The sequence below is a fragment of the Lasioglossum baleicum genome, chromosome 10, assembly GCF_051020765.1.
Source record: "Lasioglossum baleicum chromosome 10, iyLasBale1, whole genome shotgun sequence".
NCBI classification, from domain to species: Eukaryota; Metazoa; Arthropoda; class Insecta; order Hymenoptera; family Halictidae; genus Lasioglossum; species Lasioglossum baleicum.
This window is the reverse complement of record NC_134938.1, coordinates 13,166,527-13,183,214: the sequence shown is the minus strand read 5'-3', so window position 1 is coordinate 13,183,214 and position 16,688 is coordinate 13,166,527. Positions and strand designations below refer to the sequence as shown.

The following is a 16,688-nucleotide window of genomic DNA, read 5'->3' as shown; positions in this document are numbered from 1 at the left end:
TAACAGAATTAATCTATTTCAACATGATTTTTCTAAGTTTATTTATATAAACCGTTAAATTTATATATTACACTTATCACACTAATTTATACGTACACTTTACACAATGTACCTCGGAGTTTATACATTTAGAATTGTATAAGAAGCATACCTAGTACATTTCCACATGGTAAATACGCCTCTAATTAGACTTGTAAACAGTATCCACATTTTTATATTCAATTTGCAAAAGTGCTCGGCGTAGAATTACTGCAGGCGTATATGTATATATAAATGCATTCGATTTCATGTACATTAAATATAAAAGAATGCTCGATATTTAAAATAACAAAACGTTCGAAAAACAAATAACATCGACGTATCAATATAAAAAATTGGAATGAATATTTACATTCTATATACTTCCTACTCGTTTCCAGGAATTCGGGGAAGATGTTCGTAGAATGTAATTCGTTTATACTAGACAGCCCAACAACAATTTCGTTCCTATTCACAAACATTCTTAGATGGCAACTCTCGCGCTGCAATAAATGTGTCACAAAATATGAATATATTTCAAAGTTAAGGTCGTTGCAGACTATACCGACACGGCGGCTACCTGCACCGCGCCGCGGTGTATTTCAATGGGAATGCGGCGGGTCGCCGGTACGGCCTATTGTGCGCATCCCCATTGAAATACACAGAAGAAACCCAAAACGGCCTAGCGGCGCGGTACAGGTAGCCGCCGTGTCGATATAGTCTGCAACGACCTTTACACGTACACTTCAAAATTCAATATTTAATCAGATACCACATTGCTTCCAATACATATTAGTCGGCAACGAGTACCCTTGAACACTGTTAGTGCGATGGCATTCGATATTCTATTAGGCTCAAATTCAATCGAATTAAATGCACAACGGCCTCTGAGGAAGGCACATGTTATAATATGCATTTTTCTTCCAAAAGTCTTTGCTTTTCCACCCACACCAGCCCTTACTTATTACAGTCGGTAAATGATCCGATCCTGTGTAATGTGGATCTAGAATTAAAAACTTCACGTCGTCGGTACTCTCGTTACGGCTCACCCCCAGAATTGTGTGAGCTAATACACCGCCACCTAGAAAATATTCGGAGATGTTAATACAGTTAACGACAAAAGAAGATATTTTTCTATAAGATAAATATAAGGTTACGTACCGATCATTATCGGTGTACCCTGCGTCTGGAAATGATGTATCAAGTTTGAAGCTAATTCCGATACTTCTTCGCCCGTGGATGCGCAAAGTATTTTAACACTAACGCCTAAGAGGCTTTCTAGTACAAAACCTACTTCCGTAGAACCAATCCATTGTTTACTATTAATAAAATTCGATGGCTTGTCTCCTATATCAAATAAACATGTTTGTATCGTTTGATGAGAAGGTATAGGTACTTCGGTGTAACCCTGTAATCTAGAACATTCAAAATATTATTCATAAATGTCATGTGAATTAAGATTAATTGCTAATGTACATAAATAGAATATGAATCTCAATAGTACCTGTACCAGGAAATAATCGTCTGTAGAGACCTGTACGCACATCCCCAACCGTTATCATCGAAATTGTCTTGCATGTAATGATGATACGCGTATAAACCTTGCACAACACCTGCTTTTCGTATACTGCTCAACATATCTATAAAGAAAAGTAGTTACAAGAAATACGACACATGAAATCGCGAGATGAAGAAATTTGATACCATCGTTTTGTGAAATCGCTTCGTGAGGATTTATAAGTATATCATCTGTTTGTACTGTACTCGTAAATCTCGCAGCATTTCCATAACAGAAATAAGGTCTAGTCATATCCAGTGCTAAAGTTTTATGCAAAACTTCACGGTATGCCACTGCAATTTAAAAATTAATCAAGGGACTCGTATCTCTCGATAATTTTCGGGTTCTCGTACCCTTCTGGAAAATAACTTACCTGTTTCCTTGTCGGTGTTACCTTCCGGGTATACTACTGTAAATAAGTGTCCCAAGCCTGGTGGTTTAAAATGAATGGATATAGGCAGTTTTATAGGTTGCTCGGGTTGTTTGAGCTGATCCTCGAAACACTTTTCTATTAATTTAATATTCCGGCACATCGACTCCACCAACATGCCGTGCAGGTCTGTCGAACTCACGTCGATATTGACCAAAGATAATGTATCAATAGGTAAATTACATTCGAAACTGTTGAATTGTCCTAAATTATGAATATAATATTTATTCATTTAACTGCATAAACATCCGCAGTCTAGTGATGTATGATCGTTCGATTTTCAAGATTTCGAAAAATCCTTTGAGATACGTTCATACATCACTAAATCCATATCCAAAATTTCCTCCAAAAGGTCTCTGACTTCGAGTGTTTCATAGGTAAATATGTACATACGTTTTACATATTGGAGTACTGGAGCACATTTAATGTTCTCTTCAGAGATCCTATCTCCGGATAATTTTAGAAGTATATTAGCATCTGCAACATCCTGTCGGATAAAATAAAATCAGCATCTTCTTTAAAGAATGCAAAACTGCAGACTATTATCAAAAAACAAAGGAAAATATACCACAACTCCAGTTGGTCGTGTAACATTTTTCTTTGCATTCGTGTGTTCTTGATTATACTCGTGTACGTCTATAAGCTCCTTCAAGGATGTATCTTTCGGGTTACTTTCATTATTGAGGAAAAACGTGTTCTTCGATGGAAAGTGTATGCCTATTTTTCCTGATGCAATCTGTGAAAAACATGATCCAGCTTTACAACAGCTTCAGCGATTATTTCACGACATGTTCGACAAAATGATTGTAGCTTACATTTTTTCTCAATTCGTCTAATTTCTCCATTACATTACCATTCTGAGCGATCAATGGCAAGCTTCCTCTTAATCTGATATACATAAATTCTTTTTGAACGTCATTTTCATGAATGATATTTACACTATTAACAGCTTCAAGTTTTTGGTGAATATAAAAATATACCTCTATTTTTTCGTCTCGATTCGAATATTTCAGAAGCAATGGATTATCTGTGATATCGATATCCTAAATAAATAAAAGAGGATTTAGTAAATGTGCCTTAGGCATAACCAATATCTCATCGGTGATGAAACTATAAAATTATAGAATTAATTGGCCTACTTGAAACGTATCGGGAAGCTTCTCTTCGCGTTCTCCAATATGTACGATACCACAGAGATATATTTCTGTTGGCATGTGCAATTGCAGAACCGTGTGATTCACATTAGCTTCGGTGTTGTTTTCTATGTTTACGCTAAATGTTAATACAGTTAATGTGTTATTGTACATAACACCATACAGATAACCTGTCACGTTCTCATTGACATTTTTCAAACGCTGAAAATCACAAATTATGTTGAAATATAAATATGTTTATAAGTAGTAAGAACGTGTAACATTTACCTCTAAGACATTCGATAAAATTCGTAATTGCGGTGCCATTTCCGTGATTTAATTCTGCACCAGCCTGTTTTAAATAAATTTACTCGGAATCAATTGAACGTATGCAACCACCATATGGGAATGTTTAATAAAAAAAGCGCGTTATACGAACTCGTATGAACGAAAACTACGCGGAACACAATCAAGCAAGTATAGAGCAAGTATAAACAATTGTCATGGGAATGACAATTCGACAATTTCAAAAGAAATAACAGAATACTGTACATATACACATTTGTTGAACGTTATGAGGAAATCATGAAGCAGAGTGATTGAGAGTGATAGCCAGATAGCTGGATAGCATCAGATATCATCTGATATCATCCAATAGTATCTCTCTGGTATCTCTTGAAGCTAGTTCTGATTTTTGTGCCACAGGCTAGTAAAGTTCTGTTTCATGCTAAAACCAGCTAAAACTGTAAAACATGCTGCTGCTGCTGCCACACTGTTGCATGGTATGGTCGCTGTTTCGTGGTAAAAGCGGGCTCTACGGTGCGCCTAGTAGCTGTTCCGTGCTAAGCGTGAGCGTGCCAGAAAGTGGTGGCGTCTCCTCCTGTCGTCACCGACGAGATACTATTAAAGACTGCCAGCCCCTGTGTTATTCAGCGGGACCGGTAACCGGGCGCGACGGGCGCGGGGATAACGTGGAACTTACAGTGATCTGAAATACCACATCGCTAAAAGTTCTATCAACGACGAGATACTCGTCAAGTAGAAGAAGAATGATATAGTATTTACTCATTCTGTAATTGCCTTATAATACTATCACCGACGAAATACTATCCCGTCTCTTTACCTAAATAGAACCAGACGATATATGACATTGTTCACGCCCGGGCAAATCAGCTTGGATGATACATATATTTTGATCTGAAGGAAGGTAAAATTGCAAAATGTTGTGAAAGACAATAGGTATAGGAATAGAATTTATTGAAAAATCAACATATTTATTAAATGTGCAGCTATTAGCTCGATATTATCCTTTATTCATAAGACACTAAAAGTTCTTACAAATAGAGGATAATACCGATTGCCCAGGTCTCACCACGAGGAGGTTGCTGCACAAGAGACCCGAAAGGGAGTCAGAACGAATGCAATATTCCTTCTGGCTCCCTTTCTAACAACGATGGACTTATACTAAATTACGCAAGTATGTCGAGTAATTATCGCGGAGCAAAAGGTGTGAATCGGAGAAGAAGTCTCCGATCCAGCGGGGATTAAAGACAAATCAGGCAGAAGGCTCTGATTCTTTCAAAGTGAAAAACAAGAGCGAACCAGAGCAGAAGGCTCTAGTTCGAAGGTGACGCGGCGCGTACAATGCTTGCAGTGCAGCTCCGGCCAGAGCCGATACCCGACGTGTCCTCACCAAGAGGAATGGACAGTGAGAAGTGTTCAAACGTAACACCATCTCTCTGCCAACTACCTGCCACCAGGCAATGCAATGCGTTGAGGTGAACCCGGGTAGGATGACGAACAGAGAGAATCTCTGCCAACTACCTGCCACCAGGCAACGCAAAGCATTGAGGTGAACCCGGGTAGGATTACGAACAGAGAGAATGGCAATACGAGTGAACAAGTCTCAATGAACCAACCCTCTCAATGTATCGACACCGAATACTGGCTCCAACCGGACTGGTACATACAAGCAAGGTCCGACACAGCCTTCTGCTGTGTCGGAGTCAAATATACGAGTCGAGTAAAGTGAAGTTACGGCAATAATTACTCGACATATTTACAACAAAGTTATACGAGTTTAAAAATTACCGCACGCACGCACGCAATTAATTATTGGCATTGGTATTATACTGATTCATTGTTATGGTAATTCTATACTGATATACAGATATAGTGATATGCGATATACTGCTAAACTGATATGCTGATACCTTTGTATCCTGATATCCTGATAACTAGATATGCATATGTATATGGTATTACAGATTTAGAGATTAAACCAAAAACGTTAAATCGAGCAAATAATACCAATGCCAATAATTACTACAATATTATGGGTATATACAGATGGGCATAGTACAAGCTCTTAAAAATTAACGCACGCAAGCCGAGCAATTATTGGGGACCAAACAACTAAATCGCAAAAGGGGAAGAATCAAAGCAGAAGGCTTTGATTCGCAAATAAGAAACATGAGCCTGAGCAGAAGGCTCAGGTTCGGGGGTGACGCTAAGACAATAATTGCTCGGCAAATAAAACTAACTTAAGAATACGCCGCAGTCTTCTTGGTTTGTCCTCTTCTTGGTGTGTCCTATTCTTGGTATGTCTTCTTCTTGGTGTATTCTAGCTGAAACAGACTAATAATATAGTTAGACATAACAATACATAACCCTGCACACGAGTGCAAACCTAATACCCGCTCACGAGAGCAAACCTAGAACCAGTTCACGAGAACCAAACTAACCCCGCACACGAGTGCGAATCTAACCAGCTCACGAGAGCCAACCTAACACCAGCTCACGAGAGCCAAACTAACCCCGCACACGGGTGCGGCCTATAGGCGATTCGGGTGCCCCGGGGACGCTACACCCCGTACTCACTCACGGCCCCATCCGTGAGTGAGCCCCTGGGGGACCTCCGATCGGAGGAATGCCAATTTCAAACAAGATGAGAAAATTTGTAGGAAGAGGGACTTATGAAACACGACATATTTACAACGATGATATACAATCTTAATATATAGATCGTATACATATAACCAACTTCAAAATACACTGTAGTCTTCTTCCTCTTCGTTGATGTGTCCTCTTCATTTGGTGTGTCGTCTTTGTTAGCAGCGGGCTGTTGTAATCTAGCTGAAACAGACTAATCGTATTTAGAAACAATGCAGTTGAATACGGAATTAAATCACGCACACGAATGCGAATGTAATCAGCTCACGAGAGCAAATATAAACCCGCACATAAGCGCAAACCTAACCATGCACATGAGTACGAATACAACTTGTTTACAAGGGCAATTATAATTTATAATCCTGTAGAGGAGTGCGAACACAACCAGGTCACAAGACCAATTATAATTCTGCACATGAGTGCGAATACAACCAGAAACCAGCTCACAAGCGCAAATATAACCCCGCACGTAAGCGCAAACCTAACCATGCACATGAGCGCGAATACAACCAAAGAACCAGCTCATGAGAGCAGTTGTAACCCCGCACAGAAGTGCGAATACAACCAACGAAGCAGTTCACAAGAGCAATTATAATCCTGCATACGAGTGGGACGCTCAAAATGTAATTTTTATAAAGAATAAAATTAATAAATTTAAAGAAGACTTAATAGTCTTCATCGAAAGTCTCGATGAAAATTTCAAAAGTATGAAGGACAAGTTTGAAAAGACAAAGGAAGCTTTGAAAAATATTAGTAATCAAACTTACCGTTGTTCCTTGAATGAACAGTTGAAGGTAGGCCAGGGTAACTGTAGATGACCTCTAGTCCACCTCTGGTCCCTCCGGTTCTCCTGGCGCTCCTGGTTCCGCAGCACGTCCGCTCACGCCGGTCCCCCCGCCCCGACTGACTGACTAACGGAGAGCTCTCGCCGAGCCGCCGAGCTCGAGCGGCGCCCCCCACTCCGCCGAATATCGATCGATGTCGATCGCCGTGACAATTATTGATAAATTTATTGTTTCCAGCTGGTTAATGTTTATAACAATTCTATTTTACAGCGATGTCCACAAGCAATCCCTTGGCTATCTGACCACCTAATTTTTTAGTCAAAGTGGCTAATAGTTTTCATGATACGTAATAACTTTTAAACCATGGACATTCGCACGTATTAATTTATTCAATACAATTCACAGATAAATTTATTATTTCTGGCTGTTTTTAATGTTTATAACAATTCCTTTTGCTAATGATGTTAAGGGGGCCGTCTCCTAGCAGATGACGGTCGCGCGTGAACACTCACACACCGCTAGAGTACACTCACACACCGCTAGACCACGTATACGTACGCGAGAATTGCTAGGATCAGGGAAATGCGTTCTGATTTCTCGATAATGCAAAGACGGGGGTTTTTATTAGTCAAAATCGCTAGATAAAAGATCAATCTAGTGCGCTGTTTGCTTCAAAAGTCGTTCTTTTACGTTTCCGAGCAATGATTTTGCAATATTCGGCTGCATGTTGCCCGTCGGAGAGGCTAGTACGCCGGCGTGACTGCAGCGCCATCTAACGGGCAACATGCGACGGGCAACATGCAGCCGAATATTGCAAAATCATTGCTCGGAAACGTAAAAGAACGACTTTTGAAGCAAACAGCGCACTAGATTGATCTTTTATCTAGCGATTTTGACTAATAAAAACCCCCGTCTTTGCATTATCGAGAAATCAGAACGCATTTCCCTGATCCTAGCAATTCTCGCGTACGTATACGTGGTCTAGCGGTGTGTGAGTGTACTCTAGCGGTGTGTGAGTGTTCACGCGCGACCGTCATCTGCTAGGAGACGGCCCCCTTAACGCGTGCACTCCCTTGACCACCTTGCCATCTAATTTTTCGTAAAAATGGACAATAAAATTCGAGATACAGAATAACTTTTAAACCATGAACACATTCGCATGCATTAATTTATTCAACATAATACTATGAGACATTTATTAATTCTAGCTGTTTAATGTTTATAATAATTCCTTTTGCCAACGATGTGGACAAGCTCTCTATTGAACACCTTGCCATCTAATTTTTTAGAATTATAAAGTCTTTTCAACATATATTTCTGTTCTCACAGATCGATTCTTGGAACATTTATGTATAAAAAAGTGGAAGGTAATAATTCTCGTTTATGAAATATTTTGAAATTACAAATTGAGGTGTCTCATATAAAATTTGAAATAGGAATTGTTGATTTTCCTAAAATTAAGCTTCAATACGGTCGCTAACATTGTAAGTATAATCCCTTTTTCGCATATACTGCCAGAATTCGAAGAATCGAATCGATTTAATGTATGTAGACGTTTTCCAATATGCAAGTGGTAGAAAATCCCGCCTTTTAGAGTTGCGATTATTGAATTGCCGCACTGCACCCTGATACGACTGCCCCTGATTACTCGCAGCCGGTGTGGCTGACTGACTGCCCCTGAGTACTCGCAGCCGGTGTGGCTGACTGGCTGCCCCTGAGTACTCGCAGCCGGTGTGGAGGCCCCCGATTACTCGCAGCCATTGCTTCCCCCCTAGAATTATGTACAAAGAAATTATAGGGCAACGGGAGTTTTCTATATCGAATTTAATAAATTAGCATCACGACAAATAATGCACTACTCGCGTTTGATTCGAAATGTTATTATTTATTATTTGTTCGGCTTGGCTTCCCCCTCCCTCATAAAAAATGGCTGCTATCGGGTTTCCATTTAGAGTTGCGTAGAAAGAAACGAAAGTGCACGGGAGTTCTTTGTATTGTATTTATTAAATTAACATCGCGAATAACAATGCACTGGTCGCGTTTGGTTTTTTGATACGTTCAACACGTATCTTGTAAATTAGTGTTGCGAGAAAATGGTCCATTCGCGGGTTTTGTTTGAAGTGTTTGAACTATACATCGAGTGGACTTATTATGTTTCAAGAGTACATTTTATACGGGCTTTTTTTGTATTTTGTAATTGTGTTTTTGTAATTTTCCGTCAGATGGTCCGGCGACGGCGCGAGGCAAGCGTGAGGCAGGCATGAGCTCTTAAAATTTCACTTTTTCTTTACTTTGCGAGTTTCCATTCAAATAGATAATTAAAAGCCGTTCCATGCGCGCATGCGCGGATGTTAGCTCTTCGAAAGCTCCAAGTGACGTGGCCTCAATGACGGCACGAGTTGTGCTGTTAACGTGAAGCCGTATCGTTTCGATTCGTTCGCAGAATAATGCTACAATTATGAGAAGCTAATAGCAGGAGTTCAATTCGAATTGTTTCAACAACATAATCGAGAATCCGCGGGTATCATCGGTGCGCTCAGGTAAGCACTAACCTAAATCAACTTTCACAAGTTTAACACTTGTCACATATTTGACAATAATGTGTATAACACACGGTACGCACGCTACAGATCTTTCACCATGTGGTTGTCGATTGTTACAGCAACATGACTACCTACGAAGATTTCATTCAACAAAATGAAGACCGCGACGGGGTACGTTTCACCTGGAATGTTTGGCCCTCGTCCCGCATCGATGCCACCAGATTAGTCGTGCCATTAGGTACATTGTACCAGCCCATCAAAGAAAGACCAGATCTTCCACCTATACAATACGAACCCGTTTTGTGTACGAGATCTACTTGCAGAGCAATCTTGAATCCGCTCTGCCAGGTAGACTATCGCGCTAAATTGTGGGTGTGCAATTTGTGCTTTCAGAGGAATCCTGTGAGTACTTTCTAACAGCGAAGTTAAATACAAGGATCTAAGAAATGTGTATAACGTTATTTTATATTTTCAGTTCCCTCCACAATATGCTGCCATTTCGGAGCAGCATCAACCTGCTGAACTCATTCCGTTGTTCTCAACAATCGAATATACTGTAATGGTAAGGAACAATGAAGGAGCATGAAGTAGTACCATTCACAGTAAGCTCGTCCGTAAGGGTCTTCATTCGATTCTCTAAATCGCATCCACTTGTAATCTACATATATAATTGCCAGTTGAATTGCTGACTACCTGTGTAGCAACGCTGAAATTTGGTAAACAGGTAGCCATTAGCCCAAAGGGGTGCACGAATATGTTTTTATCCCAGAAGTCCTTCGCGGGATCAATTTCTAAAATTAAATTAGTTATTTCTCTGTCCTCTGTAACGGTAAAAAATCTCGAAACACAGAAGGCATAGAAAGTTGAAATTTGGTAAACAGGTAGCTGTTAGCTCAAAGGGATGCACCACTATATTTTTATTCCGGCAATCCTTCAGGATTAATTTCTAAAATTAAATTAGTAGTAGTACAATTATGCTGGTATCTAATATTGTGTCTACGGAAGCTTTGCAACCTCGCGAGTTTACATTGAATAGTACTGATAAAAATAATAATGTTATCGCCGACGATTTGTTCATTGATGTATTCGTTTGCTGTTTCGATCCAGAGAGCGCAATGTATGCCGCCTATTTTCTTGTTGGTCGTGGACACATGTATGGACGACGAAGAGCTGGGTTCTCTCAAAGATTCTCTTCAAATGTCCCTCTCGTTGCTTCCACCTAATGCGCTGATCGGTCTCATTACGTTCGGCAGAATGGTTCAAGTCCACGAACTGGGTTGTGAAGGATGCAGTAAAAGTTATGTCTTTCGTGGCACCAAAGACTTGCAACCGAAACAGGTTCAAGACATGCTCGGTAGGTTCTTGTGGTACAGCTAAGCGGCGCACGTAAATTAAGTCAGCAGACTACGGTTACTTTGATATTTCTTAGGCATCGGTCGACCAGTGCCGGGACAGAATATAAATCAACAGAGAGGACCCGGAGGCCAGCCGCTTCCACCAGCGAATCGTTTCTTGCAGCCTGTACATAAGTGCGACATGAGTTTAACGGATCTCTTGGGAGAGTTGCAACGCGATCCTTGGCCTGTGGGCCCAGGGAAACGTCCGTTGAGATCTACCGGTGTTGCTTTGGCTGTTGCCACTGGTCTTTTGGAAGCTAGTTATGCCAACACAGGTGCTAGGTACAAATTCATTTGCATTGGTCCAAAGATTATCGAAATCAGAGAAAGATTTATTAAATAATATACACCTGTCTTGCAGAATAATGCTGTTTGTTGGCGGGCCTTGTTCTCAAGGTCCTGGTCAGGTTGTGACCGATGACTTGAGGCAGCCAATTAGGTCACATCACGACATCCAGAAGGACAATGCTAAGCATATGAAGAAGGCGACCAAACATTACGATACCCTCGCGTCGCGAGCTGCAACTAACGGGCACATAATAGACATTTACTCTTGTGCTCTCGATCAAACCGGACTGCTAGAGATGAGGCAATGTTGCAACTCGACCGGCGGTCACATGGTCATGGGAGATTCTTTCAATTCCTCTTTGTTCAAACAAACGTTCCAGCGTGTGTTCACTAAGGACAGTAAAGGAGACTTGAAGATGGCATTTAACGCGACGTTAGAAGTTAAGACTTCTCGGGAAATCAAGGTTTCTGGAGCAATCGGACCTTGCGTCTCTTTGGGCGTGAAAGGAGCAAGCGTAGGGGAACAGGAAGTAGGATTAGGTGGCACGTGCCAATGGAAATTCTGCTCGCTCACGCCGTCTACGACTACATCGTTGTTCTTCGAAGTTGTGAACCAACACACCGCGCCGATTCCACAAGGTGGAAGAGGTTGCATACAGTTCATCACGCAGTATCAACACAGTAGCGGCCAACGAAGAATCAGAGTGACCACGATTGCTAGGAAGTAAGTAAAACAATTAATCGAACAGCGTATTTGATGTTAAGATTGTATCTAATTGCAGTTGGGCAGACGCATCCACATCCTTGCATCATATAAGCGCTGGATTCGATCAGGAAGCAGCTGCTGTTCTCATGTCCCGTTTAGCTGCTTTCAGAGCAGAGTCCAACGACGGACAGGACGTTCTAAGATGGATCGATCGTATGCTCATTAGATTAGTCAGTATTTTCTGTTTAACTTTCTACCGTCTCAATGGTAACGTGGCTTGTAAATGCAAGATTTGTTCTCTTACAGTGTCAGAAGTTCGGCGAATACGCTAAGGACGATCCAAACAGTTTCAGACTGGCAGAAAACTTTTCGTTGTATCCACAATTTATGTATCACCTTCGTAGATCACAGTTCATACAAGTATTCAACAATTCGCCCGATGAAACCAGTTTCTACAGGTAAGCTGATAAGATGAAACTTAAGTAGATGCAATTCAAAGTTGTTGGAAAATTTTCAAAATTGAAGATATACGATTTCTCCTCTATTCAAATCATTAAGGGAAGAAATAACATTCAATTGAGTTTCTATTTCTTGCAATCGATGCAGTCAATTTTTATTTCGCATAAAGATCCGCAGTCTACTCATAAGTATTATCAATAATGTAGAAACCAAGTACAGAAACTTAGAAACTAATGTTCAACACGTTGAGCCAACCTATTAATTTTACTTTGTGTTCGACATTACAGACATATGCTAATGCGAGAAGATTTAACGAACTCTTTGATAATGGTGCAACCAATCTTGTACAGTTACGGATTCAGTGGCCCTCCAGAACCAGTTTTACTAGACACTTCGTCCATACAACCGGATAGGATCTTATTGATGGACACTTTCTTCCAGATACTCATATTCCACGGCGAAGTAATTTTTAAATTAATCTTTGTGAACTTATCAGACAACGAGAAACTAGTTATTACAATACTGACGCGATGATTACAGACGATCGCGCAGTGGCGTCAGCTAAAATACCAAGACCTACCGGAGTATGAAAACTTCCGGCAACTCTTAGCAGCACCTGTTGACGACGCCGCAGAAATACTAGCCGGAAGATTCCCCGCACCTCGGTATATCGATACCGAACAAGGCGGTTCGCAAGCTAGATTTTTGTTGAGCAAAGTAAACCCCAGTCAAACTCACAATAATATGTACGCCTACGGAGCGGTAAGTGAATCTTCAATTGCAGAATACTCGTCATATACGAATGTTACACGTGAAACATTTATCATATATTTTGTTTTATTTCGTATCGATTATATAAACGACAATTCCAATTTTCAATCATAGTAATTAATATTCTTTTATGTGACCGTGATCCTGTTACCAGGGGATGCCGATTCCCAACGGGGTGTGTTTTTCATTCGTTTGATTATTTTTTTTTTAAATTATTTTCTTCACATTTGCATTCGATCGCTTAGGTGATGGGGAAACACGGGCGTCCAAACACCACACTTAATCGTTTATTGATGGCAATTTTTCTTTCGAATAGCCTTCCACTCTTAACGATCGACGCGATCGTTAATCCGATATTGTACAGCTACACTACTACACACTACTACTGACACAATCTCATACATCTGTTAACATCACTTTATTATTCAACACGCGTAAAATATATTATATAATACAACATTTTCGTACAGGGTCTGTCCGGAAAGTAATGCGACCAAATTTTTTTTGGCTCTCCTATTGCCTGCTGGGCGTGTACGCCTGGTACGTCTGGACAGACCCCATAGAACAGTATTGTCACAATTTACTGGTGGTTGGGTTAAAGCATATTTTCTTTCATTTTTACACGCTTGTATCTTCTAGGTATTTATTTAACCGTTTCTATTTGGGTGCGGTTAAGGGTTTTTAAATATTGCTAATGGTCTATGGATTGTAATCGTGATTTGTGTTTATTCAGGAGAGCGGAGCACCCGTCTTGACTGACGATGTCAGTTTACAAGTATTTATGGAGCATTTGAAGAAGCTGGCGGTTTCATCAACCGCTTAAACTACAGATTAGGAGAGTTGTCATCATTTTGTTTTGAACAAAATTACGAATCATCTCAGGCTTTATGATGAGATCATTCAGTTGCAATCTATCGGTAAGAATACTGTAGGTGCGGTAAGGATTTATATATATATTATATATACAGAGAAGAGTAATCACGCGATCACAATGGAGACATATGATTAATAATAATAATAATAAAAAAAGAAGAGAATGTAATTCCTCGATGACTATTTTTTCCAAAAGTCGAGCTACGACTTGTGTACAAATAAAGTACATACATAGTATTAATAATGATGCATATTTTAAATATCTTGTACTGTCTTTTAAAAGGATCGCAACCATAGGCTAAACATATTTTCCGATGGTACGCTACGAATAGTTACAGCAAAGCACGTAAACGAGCTATATAACTAGACATTGTGAACCGTAGATCGCCGGAACCTGTAATAATTACCGAATTTATATACCGTAAATTACAACAACGATATCCCAAACATCCAAGTTTTTTATTTGTACAAATTATACCCGTTTTCACGAGGAATGTGAACTGCGAGTGTGTCAGCGATTATTACAGATCGTTCGAAATAAATAAGGTTTCTATGCTATCTCACACACAAGAAGACGGACAGCAGCTTTACTTTTTAATTAACCGATAAGTTTTAATACATCTTTAATATATATTTTTCTTTAGTAACACATTTTCAATTATAAGGAATGTAAAATAAATTAGCTAAGAAATCTGATGGACATCTTTTGTTCCACGTCTGTTCGTTCTAGTGCCTTAGAGAACTCTTTAAAAGATATCATTCCGTCACCATTCTCATCAGCCTCCGATATAGTTCTTTCCGCTATACTGGTTAACTGTTCTTCGCTGGGATAAAGATTCAACAATCGTAACTCGTGTTCTCTGATTGATGTTAGAAGGTTCAAATAAATCCTTACCTAATGTTTGCCCCGACCATCATGTGCAATATAGTTAGGAGCTCATCCTTCGATATTAGGTCGTCGTTATCCAGGTCGTACATTTTAAAAGCAACTACAATAAGAAATATAATAAGTCATTCCGACAACGATTCAATGAGCTCGCTGCTCTGTTTCAATAAATGCCAAGCATATTGCACTTACACTGAAGTTTCTGTTGTCTGGAGTTCAACCTGTTAGGGCCATTTTTTTTAATGGGCCTGAAGCAAGCGAGAACTTGCATGAACTCCAAGAAGTTCACTCTGTCGTTTCCGCTCTCGTCGAAAAATGCATTTACAATTCTGTCGCCTAATGGATTGATCGCCAATTCTGGGATCCTGAGGAAATCCTCGCGACTCAATGTGCCGCAATCTCCTCTGTCTAGGCTGGTGAAACGACTGTACAGTCGTTCAATTTGATTCGGTGTAACTATAATTATTACAAGTCATAATTACATCAACAGCATTATATGTAGACTGCGGATCTTTATGCATTTGTGGTTTCTACAAATTTTGAAAAAATGCTGGTGCATCAAATTCGATAAAATTTGGTACGATTTTTATTTACTTTGGACTTACAAATATTACCAATGAAAATAGGATTTTATTTGGTACCACTTTCTTCAAATTTGTCTACAAAAATTGAAATGAGTCATTCAGTCATCATCTCATTTAACTACATTCGACTCGATGACATCACAAGATTAACCACGGAAAATTTGCTTTGTTTGTTATAGAGCTTGAAAATTGCCATTTACGGTTAATATTTAATTATTATTCATTAATTAATATTAATAATTGGAATATACAACGAAACTTACATCCAGTGGCATCTTGGATTCGCGCTATTTCCTCTTCGCGCAACAGTAGGCTAGATTTATTTCCCATATTTCTGAGAACCTAATTCGACGAATTTCTTATCGCGTCACACTACTCTGCACTAAATACTCTCAACTACTCTTTCTAGATCATATTTACTTTTCTGCACTTTTCTGGTAGATCCAAATTTTCAAGGTAAATCCAAGATAAAATGAAACGAAGAGTGGCGGTGGCCATGTTTGTAATTTTATGCTTCGGTATAGTGCTGCGCTAAGCGGCCAAAGTAATAACACCGACGAAATCTCGACGGTGGTAATATAGAATTCCGATTTTACCAGATATTTACGTCTGTGTATTTAATCTTCTAGAATCAATCAGGAGATAAAAGCCTGTGATATGAAAATTTTAATCCTTTTATCAAACTTGATAATGATAATACGCTTTCTGCTAAGCAATAAGCAATACCTGTTCGCACGCGAATTTTTATATTTCAGTGGAAAATCATACACATTAGTTTTGAATCACGCGGTCCGGAAATCACTTTTGTAATTTCAGAAAACGTATTTTTAAATAACAATAAGATTCGTTCAGTTCCTCTATTTTTACAACATTTCTTACAGCACGTATTATACAAAGCTAGAGTTTGCTTTGGAAATTTTTGAATTGTTCTTTGCAAAACTAGCTGCTTTATTAAAATATATATTTTTTCATTTCAGTTCAAATCTTCACCCGCAAATAACCTATCGAATTATTTATACTAATAAACATAACTTTGAGAATTTCAAGTATTTGGTAGTATAAATGTTAAATATTTTTAACTCACACACAGAAATATTAGTATTTGTAATATTATGGTATCAATAAATAATATGTTTACAGTAACTAACAATAATTAGTATATTTGAATCTTGCAAGATTCTCGAACGTGTTAAACAATGCCATGAGCTGTAAGTGTTCGAAATTTCTAGTACAACAATAATATGTAAAAAAAAAAGAGAAAACCCATGCTCTAAATACAACTTTTTATTGTGTTTCTGTAATTTG

General features: G+C 39.2%; 3 protein-coding genes across 5 annotated transcripts; 1 reads left to right on the top strand and 2 right to left on the bottom strand.

Moving 5' to 3' along the window:
- Positions 1-16: 16 nt before the first annotated feature.
- Positions 17-3,860, bottom strand: LOC143213034 (ufm1-specific protease 2-like). Of its 2 annotated transcripts, XR_013009847.1 has the most exons (11): positions 3,428-3,860; positions 3,146-3,361; positions 2,822-3,049; positions 2,575-2,742; positions 2,400-2,493; positions 1,950-2,210; positions 1,723-1,869; positions 1,523-1,658; positions 1,180-1,433; positions 791-1,099; positions 17-521 (listed from the first exon to the last, which is right to left on the bottom strand). XR_013009847.1 is itself a non-coding variant. In XM_076432485.1 (10 exons), exons 1-10 carry the CDS (start codon positions 3,464-3,466, stop codon positions 888-890), a joined length of 1,755 nt encoding a protein of 584 aa, XP_076288600.1. In that variant the 5' UTR covers positions 3,467-3,859; the 3' UTR covers positions 17-887. The 2 variants fall into 2 exon arrangements, 1 of the variants encoding a protein (XP_076288600.1); XM_076432485.1 differs by having other exon boundaries at positions 17-1,099; positions 3,428-3,859.
- A 5,367-nt stretch (positions 3,861-9,227) lies between these two features.
- On the top strand, positions 9,228-14,609 carry Sec23 (transport protein Sec23). Of its 2 annotated transcripts, XM_076432483.1 has the most exons (12): positions 9,228-9,416; positions 9,539-9,821; positions 9,895-9,981; positions 10,527-10,773; positions 10,849-11,098; positions 11,178-11,828; positions 11,887-12,040; positions 12,117-12,268; positions 12,557-12,731; positions 12,810-13,031; positions 13,195-13,215; positions 13,774-14,609. In XM_076432483.1, exons 2-12 carry the CDS (start codon positions 9,543-9,545, stop codon positions 13,861-13,863), a joined length of 2,328 nt encoding a protein of 775 aa, XP_076288598.1. In that variant the 5' UTR covers positions 9,228-9,416; positions 9,539-9,542; the 3' UTR covers positions 13,864-14,609. The 2 variants fall into 2 exon arrangements, with proteins under 2 accessions (XP_076288598.1, XP_076288599.1); XM_076432484.1 differs by lacking the exon at positions 13,195-13,215.
- Elm (calcineurin like EF-hand protein 1 elm) lies at positions 14,354-15,882 on the bottom strand. Its single transcript, XM_076432488.1, has 4 exons — positions 15,647-15,882; positions 14,992-15,255; positions 14,809-14,902; positions 14,354-14,737 (listed from the first exon to the last, which is right to left on the bottom strand). Exons 1-4 carry the CDS (start codon positions 15,711-15,713, stop codon positions 14,593-14,595), a joined length of 570 nt encoding a protein of 189 aa, XP_076288603.1. The 5' UTR covers positions 15,714-15,882; the 3' UTR covers positions 14,354-14,592.
- Between the last annotated feature and the right edge of the window lie 806 nt (positions 15,883-16,688).

Coding starts and splice junctions, on each gene's coding strand:
- Elm (XM_076432488.1), bottom strand. CDS start 15,713: ATGGGAAATAAATCTAGCCTACTGTTGCGCGAAGAGGAAATAGCGCGA. Junction 15,256..15,646: donor AATCCAAGATGCCACTGGAT/GTAAGTTTCGTT, acceptor TAATAATTATAG/TTACACCGAATCAAATTGAA. Junction 14,738..14,808: donor ATGGTCGGGGCAAACATTAG/GTAAGGATTTAT, acceptor TCTTTATCCCAG/CGAAGAACAGTTAACCAGTA.
- LOC143213034 (XM_076432485.1), bottom strand. CDS start 3,466: ATGGCACCGCAATTACGAATTTTATCGAATGTCTTAGAG. Junction 3,050..3,145: donor AGCTTCCCGATACGTTTCAA/GTAGGCCAATTA, acceptor TTATTTATTTAG/GATATCGATATCACAGATAA. Junction 1,659..1,722: donor AGCGATTTCACAAAACGATG/GTATCAAATTTC, acceptor TTTTCTTTATAG/ATATGTTGAGCAGTATACGA.
- Sec23 (XM_076432483.1), top strand. CDS start 9,543: ATGACTACCTACGAAGATTTCATTCAACAAAATGAAGACCGCGACGGG. Junction 12,041..12,116: donor ATCGTATGCTCATTAGATTA/GTCAGTATTTTC, acceptor GTTCTCTTACAG/TGTCAGAAGTTCGGCGAATA. Junction 12,732..12,809: donor TACTCATATTCCACGGCGAA/GTAATTTTTAAA, acceptor CGATGATTACAG/ACGATCGCGCAGTGGCGTCA.